At 42.9% G+C, this 20,538-nt stretch overlaps 1 protein-coding gene across 11 annotated transcripts in view; it reads left to right on the forward strand.

The window, feature by feature from the left end:
* The window catches only part of LOC126921161 (uncharacterized), a 238,046-nt gene that overhangs the window by 79,090 nt on the left and 138,418 nt on the right, over positions 1–20,538 (forward strand). For 10 of the 11 annotated variants that reach the window (XR_007712248.1, XR_007712249.1, XM_050732460.1 and 7 more), the window contains one exon: positions 5,426–10,554. Coding sequence is in view for 9 of the 11 variants with exons in the window: in XM_050732460.1 (XP_050588417.1) it covers positions 9,207–10,554 (1,348 nt within the window). In the remaining 2 variants the exon portion in view is untranslated. The remainder of the gene's footprint in view (positions 1–5,425; positions 10,555–20,538) is intronic. The other variant, XM_050732455.1, reaches the window with a different exon arrangement.

Raw genomic sequence — 20,538 nt, forward strand, 5'->3', positions numbered from 1 at the left:
TCTTCGTCTCTCAATTAAACTTTCTGTCTTCTTTCGTTCTTAATCATCTTTCGCATCCTTTCTTCGAAACGACGCGACACGACGACGGAATTTCAACATGTAAACCTACGTTTCCCAAAATTGACCAATTACGGTTAACGTTTCTCAGTTTACACTTATTGTCCCTCACAATTTGATCCCCTTCCTCTTAAGTAGATACCTAACCCAAATTGAGTCCTTCGACCGTTCATAAACTTTATTATACGTCAAAAACAAAAGAGAATCAACAAGAAACTTGAAACAATTTAACAAAATACGCAAGAACCACGAAATTAAGCACGGGTGGAAGGTCTGGAGGGTCGATATTGCGCGAACCACGATGCACGATGAAAAAGAATGCATCGCCATGCAGTTCCTTTTATCCTCGTTCTTTCGCCGAAGATAACCTTATTCGACGTAATTGCTCCCTTCTATTTTGACACAAAACGATGCTTTCAACGAAGAACAGCTCGCTGTTAAGCCCGAATGAAGGCAGTTATGTGTCAAAAAATTGCGGAACTCTGTCTAGTTTGATATATTTGAGACAGTGTCAAAGATAAGATCGTGGCACTTGACCGATCGTCTAGGACCTAAGAGATCGTCAACGATCGAGAATCGACAGCCGATCGTCTTCGATCGTCCCTCCGCCCCCTATTTCTTTCGTATTATTTCATTCGCTTCGTCCGTTTCTTCTGCCACTCTTTGATCGCCCTGCGCGCATCGCATCGAAATAAGAAAAACTAGTTGTAAGGAAAGAAGCAGAAGCACTTGTTTATATGTTTCCAAGCTTCCTTGTTATTACATCCGGCGATGAGATATACGTAGCAACTTTTCGCTTAAGAATTACATTAAGATTATTTACTAATCAAACGTTGAAAATGTCAGGAAAGCAACTTTTTTTTTTAACAATAAACGTTAAATTATTACTAGATATAACTGCAAGAATGCTTTATTATTAATGAGTGCTTTATTGCACACGTATGCACATATGTATCTCTTAGAACTTTATTATCTGTCACTAGATAGAAAAGTGAAATTCCCTACAATAGCGCGTAGGTTAACTATTCCAATGGCCATACGGAAAGCATTAACCATTTAAACGATCCATTACTCGTGCAGTATTACATCATAAATCTTGCAAGTAATAAATGTAATTCCAGTCACTTTCGATCAAAACATTTCCATCTGGTCGTAGCCTAAAATTAACGTTTTCAAGGAATGGCAAAGACCGATATAAGTCTTAATGGATTATCGGTAGTAGTACGTAATACTATTCGTTTAACACATTCGGCACGAATGTCTCGGACCTAGCTTTGAAACCATTTATCATTTTTTCACGACGATTCTCACGTAATAAAGTACGTATATACCGTTTGTAGTACGTGATCGTGAACACGATACGCCTGCTAAAGAGTTGATTCTCTTCGGAAATAACTTTCCGAGTGATTGAAATTTTTGGAATTTCTGATAAATTTTACTTTATTTAGTATCGTATTATATTCGCGCTTATCGCGGTTGTTCCTTTTCCTCGAGAATACGCTGCTCTGGCGGGTGTAGCCGCGAACGCGTGGGCTTCGAGCTGTTAGAAATGGGTGGAGAGAATTCGGCTGTAATTTATGAATCGAGGCTCGCGCTTATCTGCCTCCAAAGCAATAATTATGCGAATTGAAATTTCTTAATAATAGAGCAAGCTCAATGATTTCTTCCGCGACGTTCGGTTACATATTATTCGTTGATTTAATAATGTCGTTAAGACGGGTCTGGCCCCAACGCACGTCGACTTATCTCGGAAGCCTAGACCAATATGTATTTACGCCCACTTATTGAAATTTACGTCGATTTATATTTATAGATCTGGTCCGGTTGAGCGGTCACCGGTGTAATTAAACATTCACGGTATTATAAATTGGCCGCGTTTAATCACTCGTAATGCGAGTTTAACATCTAATAGTGCGATCTCCGTGTTTACATATACGTATGTACGTATTGTATATACATTTGGAACGTGGCTCTTCTGGTTGTATTTTATAGTGCATTTCTCAGGAATCTACTGGTAAAGTGGTAGAATTTCATGATTCGCTGAACACGAACCGGGATCGCGGATAAAAATTAGTGTTAACGCGCGAGATGAATTATTACGTTATTAGTTCTCTACGTCCAGTTTTTGTTTATACGCGGGTTAATACTTTCCGCGGCAAATTCTCTTACAATTAGTTTCTTTCCTTTTTGTTCGCAGATAGAACTTATGTCATATTAAGCCGATCGGAAAATTCTGTCGCCAGATTTTCCACGTATATCTATAACTCTATTTCGTGATTTCTGCGAACCGCAGCTCGTTGAAATACGCACACGGATTGAAATTGTTTGTTATCGAAAATGTTTTTACTGCAAATCATTCCACTATAAAGCGAACCCTAAATGTTATATTTTATATACGAGCGTCAGTGTCGATTAATAATCGTTAAATTTGTATAAGGCTGCCTCTGACAAGGAAAGTGTTCGCTACTGGAAATCGACCTGCAGAAGCATTGGAAAGATCGCTTAAATATTTGTATCGAGTTCCTTTCAACCGATCGTTCTTTATTCGGTTCATTCGGTGGGTCGCGACGTTGATTTGACTGAAATTGCCACGTGTTGTGTGTTTCACCGGTAATAAGAGTACGCGAGAGAAACGATCGAGGTTACGACGATCGAATTAATAGTGAGCTGAATTACAGTCTATGTTACGACATTACACGATCAATTCACGTTTCGCGTAAACGCAAATGTCGAGCATCAGACGGCACCGGATACCTTCGATTATACCAAACAAACGCAAATGCTCCGTAGTTGAATGGCTGTTTATAGAATATTTTCGACCATATACGTGCATTGCCTTACACAGTTACGTTGAAAGTACACGTGTCTTTCTTGGAAACAAACTTGGATAATCTTGCGATTACATAAGAGTTTGTATAAAACGTATACCTATTTTTTATTTAAAGATGGTACGTATTTTTTTTTAACATGTACAAACTTGAAACAATCGTAGAAAATGCGAGAAAATCGAAATTTTGATATTTGGCATTACAACGAAAATTGTTAGGTTCGTCCATTCCATGTGTAACCATAAACAAAGTCGTTAGATGTATGTGATCGTAGTTATCGTAAAAATTCTAGCAGTTTGCGTCTTCCACGCGATTACGATGCATCTCGTCCGAATATTTATTTTAATATTTTCATTTCGGGTAACCGAAGCGAGTAGCAGTCGTACGAGCGAAGAGACGCAAGCACCGTACGTAAGAATGTGAATCACCGTGTCGTGGCGCCTTCTAATGTTCTAATCTTCTACACGCACGGGCATAGGTCCTTTCGGTGTTTATCGACGCTCACCGATGTCCATTTCGTCATTTTTCCAAGCCGTCGCATCAGCGGCGGTATTCTTTCGTATTTACGAGGCGCGCGGTAAATGCTTGCTAAGTGACTCGATGACTTGGTTTTGACCGAACAATCGACACAAGTTTAACGTTGTCCGTGGTCAGCTGACAGCGAGTATGCTTCTGCGGCAATAGGAAAATATTTCCAGAATGGGTCGAACGAAAAATCCGAAGAAATCGTGGAACTACCATCAGCTATCTTGGAGAGCAACTACGAGATGTTCGACAACGGTGGAAATTTGACGCGCCTCGTAAAAGTCGAAGACTGAAGGTATGTCGCGAGGCGATCCTCGATGAATGGTATCTTCCCTTTATCTTTGTACACGCCATAGAAGCTGTTTGTAGTCCGTTCTACCAGATGAGATAGTTTTCCCCGAAAAAGTCGCTATTAAGCCCCTTCAAACCGCATACCCGATGCGTGATCCTTTCCTCCTTTATTTCTCCCTCATTTTTGTCCGTTTTCCTTCTACACCTACGTTTCCTTATTTTTCGTCTCCTTCCTCATTTTTTCCCTTTTGTGACAGGTATCGTTCTAGTATAGCTCGTTTCGTTCGAACAGGCAAAGTTGAGATCAAAGTCGTAACTCGAATGGATCGATGCATGGATGAACGATACCGTGAAAATAGATACTATGTATATCGATAGGTGTAATTTTGGACGTCTGGTTTCGTTAACAACGTACGTGTTTCATAGTGAGAAAATGCTATAGCGAAAATAGATACATACTACGTACGATCGATAGGCGTTATCTCGGATGTCTGGTTTCGCTAACAATGTACGTACGTATTCGACGGTATTTCTATAGCACATTATGATAATAACGTTGCAATCGAGATCGCGATGCAACTATTTATCGGTTGACCGTGGCTGTGTCAGATGCGAAGGCTACGTTATTAAAAATATATATCAGCACGTTTCATAATCTCCTTTCTGCTTTGGTTTTGATAGGATTTCATGTTCCGTATTTAAACGTATTCTAAACGATGACAAACATTTCTTACACTTGCTTAAGATAAGAAAAATATTCAATTTCAGATACACTACAATTTACATAACGACATACCGATCGTCGAGCTGAAATAGCATCAGCACCTCGAATATCGCGAATAATCGTCCTCTTAATTGCGAAATAATCGATATTCTTATGTTTAATTTTTATCGAGGAATCAATTCCGTGTACGACGTGTACGTGGAATTTAGAAATGTTTGTTTAAAAAATCGGTTTCTCAAGAAATTGCGAATAATACCGTCTATATATAGAATATCGATTAATTCAAACTTTCGCTGTCGTCAAACTTATCTTATCGAAATTGTATCACAATAAGCAGGAAGTAGCCGTGTTAGTTAATAAAAATAGATAGGTAGAAATTTAAATACGCGTAATTACGTTGCATAGAAACTTGTTACGCACCGAGTAACGCAAAATTGCAAGAAGAACGATGAAATTTGCTATTCGGCATCGCCGTATCGCATAAAGTAGTATAAAAATAAAGAAAAACATCCGCTAGATATCAGCGGCTGGATAGAAGAGCGACACGGTAGAAAAAATAAATTGGCTCGAGATAAAAGCTACGAAGCGGACAATTATCGATAAGTCGACTATTTTAGCGATCGTAGTTAAAAGTTTCAATTCGATCGTACTTGAGAAATTGTAACTTTATCGTTGGATGGTCGAAACGCGTAAACGTCGAGACTATGTATGTACGTATAAACACGGTTGCGTGGCCGAATAATTCTCGAAATTCCGCTTAGCCTGGTTCCGCGAAATTCCTGGAAGGCAGGATCGCTTGGAACAAAAACCGTGACCAAGGTGGCTTGTCGTTTGACGAGCTTACGACCGACTCGTGCTTACAATTGCTGCGTCCCCGCGGTTCTACGGGTATTTTCGCGATGATGACAAAAGAAAAGCGAGATGATCCGCGGGTATCGCAGGGAAAACGAAAACTTTTGCCCATTGGGACTGAAGGATCGATCCTTGTTACTGTTTGCAGGTACGCACGGCTGACTTCGATAGGGCTTTCGCTCGTGTCTAAGGAAGAATGAAAAGGAAACGAAGGAGCCGAAGGAAACGAGAACTGGTGCGTGCCGTAGCTGATCCTACAGCAGTCGCGCGTTTGCGAAGCGCGGCGTGAAAAGAAACCGAGAAAGAAGGAGGAGACCGAGTTTCCGTTAGCAAGACGAGGAGGGAAACTGAGATCGGATCGAAGGGAAAGAGACGGGACAAGGGTGGAAGAGACGTCGGAAGAAAGCGCGGTGGAAGGCGGAGGAAGGCAAAGGAAGACTGTGTAAAATATAAGGTAAGAGAAGCAAATAGGTCGGAACGGGACGAGAGAGAAACGATCGAAGCAGGATCGGGAATCGACGACGAGCGCAGCGACAAGGAAGACGAGGTGGAGGAATCGTGACACGGGCGCGTGTGCAACAGGCGATTTCTGAGCGATTTATCTTGCCAGGTTTGCAGGTGTTCGCGTGCGTCCTTCGTGGCCTTGTTAACGGGCTTCCTCTTTCTCTAGCCCGCCCCGGATAGGCTTTTATCGTTCCTCTACCGGCGACCTTCCTAAAGACACACCGTGCCTTGAAATAATAGCACGGTTCAAAATAGACGGAAATCAGAGGTCAGATTCGAGAAGCAGGAAAAGAAGAGGAATAGAGAGCGAAAGAGCGATGTTGCTAATCGCAAGAGGCGAGTGACGTCTCCGTGGAATTCCAGGGAATCGGAGGAAAGCGCGGTGACGTACGAACTGGTGCGAAAGAGGAAGGATCGGAGAAAGAACGAGGGAAGAAAGGGCGAGGAGGAGGAGGAGGACGACGAGGAGGAGGAGGTGGAGGAAGAAGAAGAAGAAGAAGAAGAAGAAGAAGAAGAAGGAGAAGCAAAAGTTGAAGCAAAAGAGGTATTACGAAAAAAGGCGAGGACAAGAAAGAAGGAATACAAGGAGAGACGGAAAGAGATAGGGGAGTAAATGCAGTGAAAGAAGGAAAGGAAGGTGAGGAAGGCGGTGAAAAGAAAGAGCACAGGTAGACAGGTAGAACGTAAGAGGGAGATAGGAGCGAAGTAAGAGAAGGAATAAGAGGCGGTATAAGGGAAGAGGAGGAGGGGAGTAGCGCGAAAGAAGAGAGGGAGAAGAAGAGGCGCGTGGTGGTCGTGATGGTGAGGTAGTGGACGAGAGCGAGCGAGCATCCAGATCTGTCGCGTGCTGCGTCGCTCTGGGATGGGACGGAATCGGGACGACACGGTACGAAGCGGAACGGGACGAAACGGGACGACGGCTACTACTACAACTACGAGGACGGGATGGGATGGATGCTGCGGGCCCGTGTGAGTAGCGAGTCGAGTCGATCCCCGCGCGCTGGTATTGGTTTCACTCTCGGCTGCTGCCGGCCCGTGTGCTGGTGTGTCGATCTCTCTACGAGAGCGAACCGAGGAGCGTGCCCGAACCGAGCCGGAGAAGAGAACCGCGCCACTCGTTCAGTAGTTTCTCGGACGCCGCACCGCCACCATCCGACCTGCCAGATAACCCCGTCGACTTTACCGGACTACCCCCGACCTCCTAATAATAACGACACGAACCACGACATCGTGCGACAAACATTCGATCGTTCGGTTTGACGAATCGCCAACCATCCGAATCAAACAGAGCGACGATTCGTCCGTTTCCATCCGTCACCAAATTTTCCAACTAACTTTGGTGTTTACCGCGATCGTCGTCGTCGTCGTCGTCGTCGTCGTCGTCGTCGTCGTAGTCGCCGTCGTCGTCGTCGTCGTCGTCGTCGTCGTCGTCGTCGCCGTCGTTGTCGTGGTCGTTTGCCGCATCTCGCTTCTCCCGATGTGAGTCGTGAATCGTAAGACAGAAAAATCGGCGAGTAGCGCACGCGGTGGTGGAAAATCGTGGTGGATCCTTGGAACGACGATCGGTCACGAGGGATTCGAAAGTTATCGCGACTCATGGTCGCGCGGCAACTCTCCACTGGCGGATCCACTTTGGCTTTTTCGTTTTCGTCGCTTTAAGTTCGCGTAAAGTAACCGGTGTGGCGTGGTCCAGTGTCACACGCACGGAGGTCGTTAGCTGTTTTCCTTTTACCCTCGCGTCGCTTTTTGCGCGCATCGCGTTCCGTTCGATTGTTTGTCAAAGCAAACCGGGAAGTAGAAGAATCGCGGTGTGATAGCGGGTCTTGCCAGGTGTTTGCTCGCGGTGCGTGCGACGAACGTGCGTGCTCGTGGCGAACAACGCGACACGTATCGGTCGTGCTGTTACTCGTGTGTAGTGTGCACGAGCCAACTTTCGCGAACGTAATTATACGTTGCACCGATTCTTCGGAGTGGTGAGAAGCAGAAGAAGAAGCAAAAGAAGAAGAAGAAGAAGCAGGAGAAAGAGGAGGAGGAGGAGGAGGAGTAGTAGGAGGAAAAGAAGTAAGAGAAGGAGGAGAAGAAGAGAAAAAGGAAGAAGAAAGGGGAGAAGAAAAAAAGTAGCGTCTAGTAGCGATGACATTAGCGGTGATATCTCATTCCTGACCGAAAGAAGAGTATTTCGCGAGAAAGAAGTACGCGCGTGATTACGACCCTTGGCGACTCCGGAAGGATACGCTCTCCCACGGCAGCCAGGGGGAGGGAGAGCCGTCGAGCGAAAGAGAAACGGTGATATAGAAGAAGACAGAGAAAGAGGGGGAGGAAGAGGAAGAAGAGGAGGTGGTGGTGGAGCTGTGGTAGAGAGGGAGGAAGAAAGAGAGAGAGAAACCCGTTAAGGCGGTACGAGTAACGTGTCGGTGGAAGTTCTTGCGATTGATAGAGGGACTAAGAGAGAGGGATAGAGCCAAGTCGACGAAGGTAATCGGTAGCATCAACCTGCGTGCCTCGACAAAACCGATTAAAGACGAGCGAGCAACGATCCTTTCGCCTGCTTTGTCGCTAATTCAGTGTCGTCGTTCGCCTTTTCGTTCGGTTACCGGCTGCACGACCGATCTTCAGCCAGGATCATTCGCAGTGTAACGAGTACCCTCGGCGATATCGGGCACAGGAAGCCTCGACGATCTAGTCGGTCGTTTGCATTCAGGATCCATCGCACGTCGCCTCGATGCTACCTCGTAAACCAATTCCGTGGTTCCCTATCTTCGCGAACAAGCCGTTCTGACTGGCGCGCGTCGTCGATCTTCCGGTTCGCGTTGACGAGCCACACGGATCGTCCGTCGACGAGATCGAGTCCTCGTCGATCAGTTCGTGGAGGATCGGTGTTGGCCGCGGTAGAATCGCAGCCACGGGGGTCCGCAATAATGCGAGAGTATCGGAAACGCGGTAAATGGACGATAACGGCGGGCCAGTTGCTGCTACATCTTCAGTGTTCCGAGAGAATCTTGTTCCAGCGGTGGTTGTGTCCGAGGCAAAAGTAAATCAACGAGGATGAGGTGGACTTGCATCGTGGAGCTGAATTTTCTACGCTCGTGTGATTCCCTCTACGACCCGTCGTACGAATTGCGTGCCGTGTTTTTGATTTAATCCATCGAACGACGATAACGACCACTACGACGATAACGAACGAGCAGAAATTTCAAGACGCAAACGAATCTAGGAAAAGCAAACGAATTATCGAAGGAAAGAAAATAGGAAGAAGAAGGAGAAGAAGAAGAAGAAGAAGAAGAAAAAGAAGAGAAACGAGAAAGAAGAAGGAAAAAAGAAGAAAAAAAGAAAGGGAAAGTGAAAGAGATATTAAGATAAAAGAGTGAAGAAAGTGGCGTGTAGATAAGAAGGAGGGCTCGGAAAGGAGTGTGGATGAGACCGTCATGCCCGCTGAGATCGACACGGGCGGGCCAAGGGTGCTGCACTGTGATTACCGTGCCGACTGCCCGATACCAATCGTAGCGTCAGTTTCCACCGAGTCTTCCTTGTGCGGCGAGAATAGAGTTGTCGGAACGTTGACGATCGTACGCCGACTTCCGCGGATCGACGAAAACCAATCGCTCGATAGCAAAGCCCTCGAGTCTCGTCGTTGCTTTGGTTTCTCCTTTCGTCGAAACGGTGACACATCGTCGTCCAGCCGTTCCGGATTCCGAGGATTTCGACGAGCGGAGCCGCGTAACATCGCGTTCGACGATGTTTCCAATCGTCATCGGCAGCCGTCGAACGACGCGCTGTCGTGTACGATTCGACGCGAGAACGTGCATTATCGTGAAAATAGTTTCTATCCGGTGCAACCGGAATCGCGACTCGGCGATGCGATCGTCGTGGACCGGTCGCCGATCGACCAAGAGGCGATAACGGAGACACGATCGGGACAAGACGAGTATTCGGTAGAACGCGAAACGAACAGGAGACTCGATTCGACCAGGCTTCCGGTGCCTTCGAGCAAACACGAAAACGATACGGGTCGTAGTCGACATCGGAATCGGCACCGAAGTCACGAACGAGAAGGCGAAGAAGAAGCCAGCCGCTGCTCGAAACGTTGCGGCCTGTCAACCGCGACTCGCAATTGGCCGCGGTATCGCCTCGCGAGCCATGTCCCAATAGGGAAGTCAGCAGCGCGGTTCTCTAGTCAGTCGAACGACCCTTCGAGATCGGGCGATCGGACGAGATACGAGAAGTTCGTATCGGTGCCGAGCGCGCTCCCGTCCTTGGCCGATGAAACGTGGAAGGAAGTGGTGGACGACGCGACGAATTCCTGGAGTAGCGAGTCGCGCGTCACCAAGGTCGTGGCGAGTACCGATGGCCAGTGCCGGCAGACCGACTTTCCTTCGTTCGATCACCAGGAGTCCTTGACGAGAAGTGACCGTGGAACGAGGAAGAAGAAACGCGTGTGCTCTAACAACCGTTCAACGTACATTCAGTTAGCGTTACTGTTGTTCCTCGTCGCGTTCGGACAGTGCGGACTTCGTAAATCAAGTGTGGTTAACTACAGTGCGAAACCGAGTACAACCGGGTTGAGTGTGTTGACGATTGGTACAGTTATCAGTGCAGTGAGTGCCGCCCCGGTTGATTTAATGGGTGACGCCGGCGTGAGGGCAGAACGATCGGCCAATTTGTCGCACATCACTGGCGCTTCCAGGAAAATCCAGATGTACATCAAGAATCGGCATTTGCAGATCCTGCCAGATGGCACGGTAAACGGTTCCAACGACGATACTTCGGATTACAGTGAGTACTCTGTCTACCAGTGAATCGCATTTTTCTCTCTCTCTCTCTCTCTCTCTCTCTTTCTCTCCTTCCTCCCATCTTTCTTTCTCTCTCTCTCTCTGTCTGTCTCTCTCTTTCTGTCTTCCTTCCTTTCTTAATATACAATCGTAAATCATCCATCGATACCGCACGCGCAGCCATGGAAACTGGAAACTGGAAATGTTCAATGATCGCGCGTAGTTTTGTTGTATCATTTTATATCGTGCATCCGCATACCGCGGCTGATGCTTCGTCCAACATCGACGTTGCTCCTTTCTTGTTGGCTTTTCCTCCTTTTATCCGTTTCCTCGGCGAAGGAAAACGGTTTTCTGAAATTGATACCGCGTTCTGGGTAGAGGCTTCATCGTAAACGCCAGTTGGTACGGTTCCAATCGTTCGTTGATTGTATCGCGAACGTTGACTTCGCCGAGGCTTCCACTCCAAGCAGAAGTTGCTTCGTTATAACTTATAACACGCGGTTTACAATTTCTTGGCATACGACGATTATGTAGTTGAAGCTTTCTTATTAACGAAATCAAACTTCTACCATGTACCTACATAGACGCTTCTTGCTATGTACATACTTTTCAAACGGGTCGAACGAGCATCGATGTACAAACGCGGCCAACACGTCGATGTTTGTTTCGCGTTGCACGCGCGGGTTATATCCATCGTCCGGATATTTATATTTTAAGCAACGAATAAGCGTCAAATAATCGAATCGCGTGCAGGTAATACGCGATCGAAATACACTTTGATAATTCGTTTTGTTTCCAAAGCGAACAACTTTCTATTAAAATTACGCGGGCTATCGAAATTAGCGTAAAGCGTAAACGTAATGCAAAAAAGAAAAAAAAAAACGCAAAGAAATCGGAAAGCAATCGCGTAGCCGAGAAAGTGTCCGCGCCTTGCGATCCGACTCGAATCGGCGAAATTAACGAGAGAATGCGATCAGGTCTGCGACTGGGTCGAGAGAGCTGATCCAAGAATATGCGCTGCCTAGTACATGTACCTCTTCTTAAGTAGTCCACATTAACCTTTGAAACTTTGATAGTCTATCGTTGGTGACTCTAAATTCACGCTGTCCGATCGTAGTTTCTTTTTTCAAACGAGGATAAGCGCTCAACTACGTTTGAACTTCTTTCTACATCATTTAACCTTAATCTTCGTAAAACGAACAAAGTTCTTCCGTTAGACGGCCCCTCGTACTTAGCTGTTAACAATAAGGTCAATTCGACGAACGTCGAATCTGAATTTAAACATTCATTTTCCAGTTTAACGTCGTAACGTTCCGTTGCAGCGTGATATTTTTATAATTCGACCGCGAATATTCGTTAAATAAATTTATACAAATTCGCGTCTCCGTTATCGCGCAACCGAATAAGTGGAATTTAATTTTTTACCATCGGAAGCATTTCCTTTCTTTCGCATCTTTTACGTCGTTTCATTTTTACGCTTTCGATGTGTATAAAGATGAATTCTACCATTAGCATAAGCGTATAAAAATTCATAGTCTATTTATGATATGGGGAAATCAAATTAGAATTTAAGCGTGAAAGTTTCTTTCGATAGAAATTACGTATGAAGACGAAGAATTACGTTTGTAAGGTTTAAGTAGAAAATTGCTCGACTAACACAGAGCTCTACTCTCTGGTAGGTATGGGAAAGGAGATGTTATGGCTACGGGAACGAAGAAGCATTCTCTGTTTCTATAATATAATTCCTGGCCTTATTTTCGATAATTGTAGCGGTACTCTTTAACCAAACGCTTGCTTAACTTCTCTAACGACGCGACGCGACACGACGAAACGAAAGCTGTGTACTTCTATATCCTCTCTTACGTAAGAACGCGAGAATAACGGATTTCGTGTGATGTTCGAAAATCTTTTACGCTACGATATTTTTAATACGTTTACTCAAATACGTTAAATACAAACTCGCACGAGTAAGTATTACCATTCGAATCGTGCAAACCAAATGTGTATCATATACTCGTACGATGTATAATGTATAACGATATGTATAATAATTTACGTATCCGATCGGTAAGAGTTATAATTACTGGAGTTACGCTCGAAGATGAATTCCCAATGGATTAGAATTCGTAGTTTTTTCTTTGTAGTTTAGTGGAGTAACATTGGGCCTGAATGATTTAATTGCGATTTGTATATATCTTGCCAAAATACTTCTGGCTTGCCAATAGACACTGCACGCTGCTCGACCATCAGTGACTAACTATTCTATTTTCGACTCTCTTCCGGTGTTGTTTTTAACCCTTTTATATTTTGATTTACTTGTACGTGTAACCGTTCTGTTGCACCACGGGGAGTGAAACAATGTTTAAAGAACAGTGATTTAGATTTTTCGGACGAATAAGTTATACGTACTATCTCCGACATAACACGCGCAAATACGTATTTGCTACGTTTCCCCGGCTTAAATGTTTCTAAATCGTGATAGATACAAAATTTATTAAACCGAACGTAAATTGCCACTAACGCGGTACACGACTGGATAATTTAATTCGTAAGCGATAAGACGCGATCTATCGGACTCTGGTACTTCTTATTTTTGATCAATTTTGCTTTTAGGTAATTTGGAACGTGTTGTACGTATCTGTCAGTACTTGTTAACTACAATAATACAATTTTCAAACAAAGCATTAAGTAGATTGCGAATGTGTATGTATTCGCGAGAAGTTTAAACGTGCAAAAATAGAGAAAGTGCGTGTAATACGCAAAGGTATAGGAAAGACAGCGAAAGTAAGCTTTGCGTGATAATGTTTGGAAGGCGAATGGAAAATACGTTCCATTTCTTTATTGCAAGATTTGATAGGGTAGGATAAGGTTATAAGATTGCATAAACATTCGCAGTCTATCGTTTTACAGAATTTTATCCAAGTCGAGAAATTTAAATTCCATGGAATTTCATCAATTTTGTCGCAAGAAACACAAAAAAACGTAGTTGACGATAACCGTTGATCGTAATAAAAATTTGCGATCTTGTAAAAGATATAACTTGTAGCAGTGATAAATGGTAAATATCTATATCGTTTTTAATGATCCCTAAGGTCGGAACGTTTCTGTCGAAATTTTTCTACGAAACGACCACTGTCTATCTCAATTACGACCCGATGTAGCTTTCGTTCTTAACATTGAATTCATTCTTCAAAGCGGCACATAAACCTCATTTACTTGGAACGAATTGAATAGCGTTAGAAACGAGGTTTCACCGACCGTCAAACGCAGACTGCTAGGGTGCAACGTTTTATATATATATATTTCCAGCTACCAATTAACCCGTACGGTTCTCGCGAAAACGTCGCGTTGCATAGCTTATTGGTCGTTAATAAATATTTACAACTGAAAAATATGTTGTCGCGTCGCATCGATGAGGACGAACGACGTCGCTCGTAAATACGGCTACTCGTTGGCCGTTCTCGGCGACCTAAGACAACGCTCTTTTCAGTGTTTCGAGACGATTTAATCGCGAAAATTGTATCGTGAAGGTAGTTGCGTGACGTCGACCACCACGTTGATTAAGTAATAAAAACACGAAAAGAAAAATCGAACCTCAACGCGTAACCTGCGCGAGCAGCAGCAATACGAAACGAGTACAACCGCCAGGGATCATCCAAGAGAGTTTATTGCGCTCGAACCAGCTCAGCGATACATTTCCGTTCTATTTCTAATAATCTGTCGCGTGTTCTCTTTTATGCTTTGGCTTTACGTTAGGAAAGTCGCTTTTTACAGTGACTATCGCGTGACTCGCGAACGTATTCCTGCACTTATATGGAAATTTTATTAACTCTGTAACAAAATTCGAGGCTCGTAATTATATCGGTGAAATTCGAATGAAATGTGAAAAAAAATATTTCTCCGCCGCAAAATTCGCATCTTTTAACAGACACTGTTAAACTATATTTAACTATAACACGAATATTTCAACGAAAAATTAATTTCACGTCTTAGTAAGATCTTCTTTTGCTAATTGGAGCAATTTGATCGCAACAGCGGTGTTTATAACGCAGTCTACAAAGATGGATCGTTCTAATTAATATATATGTCGTTCTCCAGAACCGAAGGGAAGCGAATAGAAAATAAAGAAACAATCGTCGATAGATTGCTCGACGCTTTTTATAATTAATCGCCTTAATATAAATACGTTTCTGACACACGGAATTGCGGAAGTTTAATTATTAAGGTATTCGTTTTACGGTATAAAGATCTTATTACCGTGCCGTCTGGCAGACCATCCTATCCGAACAAGTATAATGGTATCGCGAAAAATACTCTTCGCTCATCACTGACGGAAATGCTAATCTTGATGCTTTGACAGCGTGGTTGTCTTAACGTAAACGTTAATTAATTCGACGAGTATGTATACCCTCGGATTCGAGTTACGATGCACTTTTTCCCGGAACGATATCACGTGTTGATAATAGACGTATAACACTCTTATTTCCTATAATTGCGAAACATAGGCAGTAATTGTACATTTCCTCTATTTTTCTCAGCTCTGATTCATAGATGATTAATCGACGGAAATTTTCAACATCTTCCTCTCATACGTTCCGCTCTTCCAACTCGTATAATCGTGATTCCTTTTCTCTTTTTTTTTTTTTGTCCACGAGTCGCAATTTTTATTTTTAGCTCGATGATATGTAAACGCTCCTTTTCTTACGCGAATCGAATTTTTTAACTTCGACCGACACTTTTTACAAGGATTTCGCTTTCTCCCACTTTCCTTTTAGATATGGTATTCGAACAGCTTTGATTTAAGAACGTTTTTTCAGTCATTTTCAACTCAATCGCATCCTTGTATCGTTAAGAGTTCCCTCAAATTTGAAGAAAAATTTGATAAATCGCTACCGATACACCTGATTTTTCCCTTCAATTTTTCTTTAAAAATTCGTTTAAAACGCATCTTTATGTTTATCGGAACGAAACGCGAGCAACTAGATAGAACGATAGACGAAGCTTAAATATTAAACGGCCACGTGCGTTTTGCTTAAAATCGCGCGTAACTACCGAAAGCGACAACTGATCTATTTCGTTCTTTCATTCATAACTGTTGCTCGAATGGAAACTTTCTCGGTCACAGATAGTCCGAAGCGTGGCTAGCGATCGACTCGGTACGCTGAATAACTTGTATTCCGGAAGTAGACGGGGTTCGATCAAATTTTTCTGCTCGCGATGTGTAACACGACCATTGAGCGCCTACCATTCAAGACGAAAGAGGAAAGAAGAAAAAAAAGGGGAAGGCAGCGGTCTGGCAATAAATCAGTCGGCGAGGGCCGGTGATAACGGAAGCTCCGAGGGGATTCAATGGCCCCGATACGTCGCTATCAGTTGGAGAGAATGCTGCGCGATTAGGCAAAGACGGAACTATCCGGAGGGATCGCGAGGTCGTGACCTACATATTGTATGTGTTGCCCATCGGCCATGAAAGAGGACGAATTTCATGGATCGGTCGTACATCGACTAGATATCGTTTACACGAGTCACGCAGGATATTTTATTTTTTTAGATTTTCATTGAATCTTTTTCCAAGAATTTTTCTTTGGAATTTCAGTGCATTTTATAAATGTAAAGTGAATCGATCCATTGTACGGAGACTGCCTTTTAAAGAAGCGTCTTTGAAGAAGTACGATTCGACATAATCGCAGTACACGAACCGAACAAAGTTTTAAAATATCGTTATATAATTCGTTTACTCGAGATTATTATAACAGTAAATGAAATAAATGTACAGTTTAGTATCGCGCTTTTAGTTTTATACGCAAAGTAGATTTAGCGTATTAACAACGTAATCTCACGACGCGATTAAAACAAGTAACACTTTCGATGAAACGTAATTTCATGAATTTCATCGGTTCTCGTTCGTCTATTTTTTATGTCGCATAAAAATCTCTGCCATGTTATCTTTTTGTTGGCATTTTTCCAAGCTTTCGAATCTGTCTTTTCCGACTCGCACACTGTATGCTGTAGACATAATGATACGTAATTTCATTTATATATACGGCTATTTGTATGCGCAGAAAGCTACATAATACGCAGAAAGTCACATGATGCGTATTTATCGAATCTTATAAATTCCGTTAATTGTCCGTGGAATATTTGTAATCGTGTTATCTCGAAGCGTGCAACGTTCCGCTACCTAATTGAATCGTAGGTATGGCATCCTTTCGTTAATTAACTCCGAATGTCGTACTGATAAATCGCCAACATCTTATCGCTAGCGATCGTCCTTTCGAATTGCTTAATCTTTTCGCTGCTATATAAGCGAAGATGTAATCGCTTACCGCGAAACTTTTTCTATGTTTATTAAAGAAACTGAGTAACCGACAAGCACGTACACACCTGCAAACACAGTGCGTCGTTAGGAATATTTCTTACTGGTTAGTAGCAATGTATCGGCGTACACTGGAACTTTGATCACCTTCGTAACCGAATAGAATTTTGTATTAATTTATGAATTTTACTACATCTATTTTTGAACGTCTATTATTTATCATCTAAAAATTACAATTTGAATTTACATCGACCTCGTCAGGATCGGCTATCCTCGATGATATGTCGCCTTTAACGATAACAAGCTTGAAAGGTAAAATAGTAATTTTTAATACGAGATTATACGATATACGTGCGTTACATTTTTATCAGTATGATAAATACACGACGGAAAATAACGCGAAAACCTCTACTAAATAATTTCTTTGTCATTGTCTCTTGTAACGAAAGGACGGTTCGTTGAAATCGAGAACAACCCTCTCGCTGTTTAATCAACTAGAAATATATCGGATCATGGCCGTGGAATTATACAAACAGCCGTGGATCGTATTAAATATGATTTACGAAAGAGCAAAATCGGGCGTGATGTATGAAGACGGTGGACCGTAGGGTCGTGTCTTAGAAACGATAATTAATGGGAGTCGATGCGAAAGGACGTGGCGTTAAGTCAAGTTAAACTCGGTTAGTCGAACTGCATCGTGGCGTCACGACGAGACGACGAAATACCGAACGTACTACCGTCTAATCCCGTGGAATACTGAATTATGGTAGTTGAGCGCAGGAAGAGGCTGATGATGGAACGAGTGGGACGAGACGCGTACAGTGTACATTGAACGTTACGCGTTCCCGCGAGTCCATTCAATTGCTCCAGCGGCATCTTATTTTCGTCCCCTTTTCTCACAGACGCGCGTGATTTAAGCGACTTTGGAAATTAAGATAACACTGGCAGGACAGCCTCGTTGCCGCGATACGTGTACGCTGGCATTAAGCGTGATTGAGAATTTTGCGGCATGTCGTGAGCTTGTTTCGTGAGTTAATGGGTGGTCCGAGTGTGATATTTTTCTGCAGCGTTCAGATCGTACTTTCTTTCTTTCTTTTTTCTTTCTTTTTCTTTTTTTTTGGAAGGGGCAACTTCTTGTTTGGTTACGCGATGGAAACGTTCGAAAAACTCAATCTTCCTTCGAACGCTCTTCGTACGCTTGGAATGTTCTCGCTAACTGCGGCAGCAATTTCTTCTTTCGTCGCACACGATCCAGTCTCGAAGCACGCGTGATTCGAGTGGCCGACCATGTTCAGGCGGCGCGGCGCGGAGCGCCCATAAAAAACACGCGTCGATGGGACAGGGTAAATTTTGATTTACGTACGCGGTTAGCACGCAGTCAGGATGCACGAACCGCATCGTGCAACTTTCTCGTGCGTCCACGGACGACAGAGAACGGGAGCATATATAACGGTGATTTGTCATCGTACCAAGATTTCGCGATTTAAGAACCCACGAATTGACCCCATGCGTTCTCGACCGTCTCCGGACAGAGAGATTTAGAGGCGCAGCTCGGCGACGTTTAAACTTTAAACGACACGGCGGACCGCGTGGAATACCGATCGCGGCTACTCGCGTCCTGCCACGTAGCCTGTCGGCCTTCGAGGATTCCTAATTAACCGTCCCGTTGCACCTTTTGCACCGCTTCCACTCCTTCCCACTCCAAATCGTTCGAGTCGTTCGAGTCGTTCGAGTCTGACCACCCGCGAACGAACCGGCCCGGAATCGCCCAAGGTTCGTTGATCGTTGCGTACCGAGGTTTTTGCGTGTCCTCGGTGACGTGGACCAAACATATACGATATAATCGTCATGGAAACGGTACATATACGACCGTGTTTAAAGAAAGGATACCGATGCTGAAATTATTGGTCTTTGGCTGATGGTTCGTAGATATAAACGAATCCTTTACTTTCACACCATGCGATTTATCTCGCGTCTTGCTACTTCAATTTCGAGGAGTTAGGAACGGTCAAAGAGAACGACGACTAAATAACGAACAAGAAAAAGGATAATACGCAATACCTAGGCAGAGTTAGAAATCGCTCGTTAAAATCGTTAGGAAATTTCGAGGCATGGACGAATTCTAACGACAAAGTGTAACTGGAAGAGAAGTTCTACCTCTTTTTCGGCCGAGAGTTAAAAGAAAATATTGGAGAAAAGTACAATGACGCGCGAGCATTTTATAGTTATGGTATTCTTTATAATGGAAACATTTTTTTCCACCATACGATCAATCGCCTTCTTATTCTACGTAGAAAAATATTGCGCTAAAGCGATTGTAAATCTAGTTAAAATTCTGTAAAACATCGCTTTCGAGATATAAACGGAAAATAAAGGGAAAATTTATCTAACCGGAAACATATCACTGTAGAGGGAAAAATCGAAGAATAGTTTATCATAATGGATACCGATAATGTTCGGTTATTTGAGTTTTATTCTGTTTGCAAAAGTGTGGTGTTAAGAAAATATTTGAACAAAGGTGTATTCGATATAGGTAGGGTATCGTTGAACGGATATTTGAAGAGATTTGATTTTCCTTTTGTTTGAATAGAGATAGCATCGGAGCTTCCCCTTTTCTCTCATTTGAGGATTTTGTGTACTGTAACAGATAGAAGAAAGTTTACCAATTTATTAGTTTAGTATGTACTCGTTGAAATATAATATTTACCATGAAATATACATCTCGAATGACAAACAACAATATAAAATTACGTGTGACTACTCAAAAAAATATTGAGAAAAACAAAATATAGAATTCTTCTAGGAAAATGACTTCGCCAAAGCTGTTTTCATTGTTTCAGTATTTTTTCATAGTATATAATTTTGTCATAGCATGTACGCTATAGAAATGTCACCGACTCGAATGTACATTCGACGTACATCGTACGTACATATGAAAAGCGTATGTAAGTCTAACTGAACTTGATTGATAAAGATAGAACCGGGTCATCGCCCGATTGATAGACCAAGTAACCAATTACATTGTTTATCAAATTTGAAAATTGTAGCAGTTTTAAGCACAATTCGGGACGATCGAACCGAAAACTCGTGTCCCATGAAACATTAATTCGGTATTTCCTCAATTACGGCCCTGCTATTAAAAGAATACACCTGTTTCGATTAATTTAATTCAAATAATAAGAAACTTCCTTTCTTATAGAAGTATAGAAACTATTTCTTCCAACGATAACAAGATCAATCGTTTTCCAAAGCGTCTTTCCGCGATATTACGGATAATAAGTGTGTAAATGACTTCAAATTCCGCTCGGTACGTAAATAAGCGTAAGACCAAATTATACATTTTTAAGCGTATACGCTATTACGCTTGTTATAAAACTTATACGCTCGTTTAAAAGCAGTTTCGGAAAATATCAGAAATTATAAGATATAGAAGGTATGCGTAAAGTAAAAGAAAAGGTATGTTTTCCAGAAGAAGCGAAAATCTGCTATCGAACGTAACCGAATCAAATCTATAAACAAGAAGAATAATTCTCGCGAAACAGGCTGTTTTTCTTTCATTTTTAATCGCTAACCCTGGAAAACCAGCCTTCCAAACAGAACACAACCGATAATAAGACGCGTTTGTAGGATACAAATCTGTCGACGATATGACAAAATAAATAAATAAGATTT

This window comes from Bombus affinis, chromosome 10 (assembly GCF_024516045.1).
Source record: "Bombus affinis isolate iyBomAffi1 chromosome 10, iyBomAffi1.2, whole genome shotgun sequence".
NCBI lineage: Eukaryota > Metazoa > Arthropoda > Insecta > Hymenoptera > Apidae > Bombus > Bombus affinis.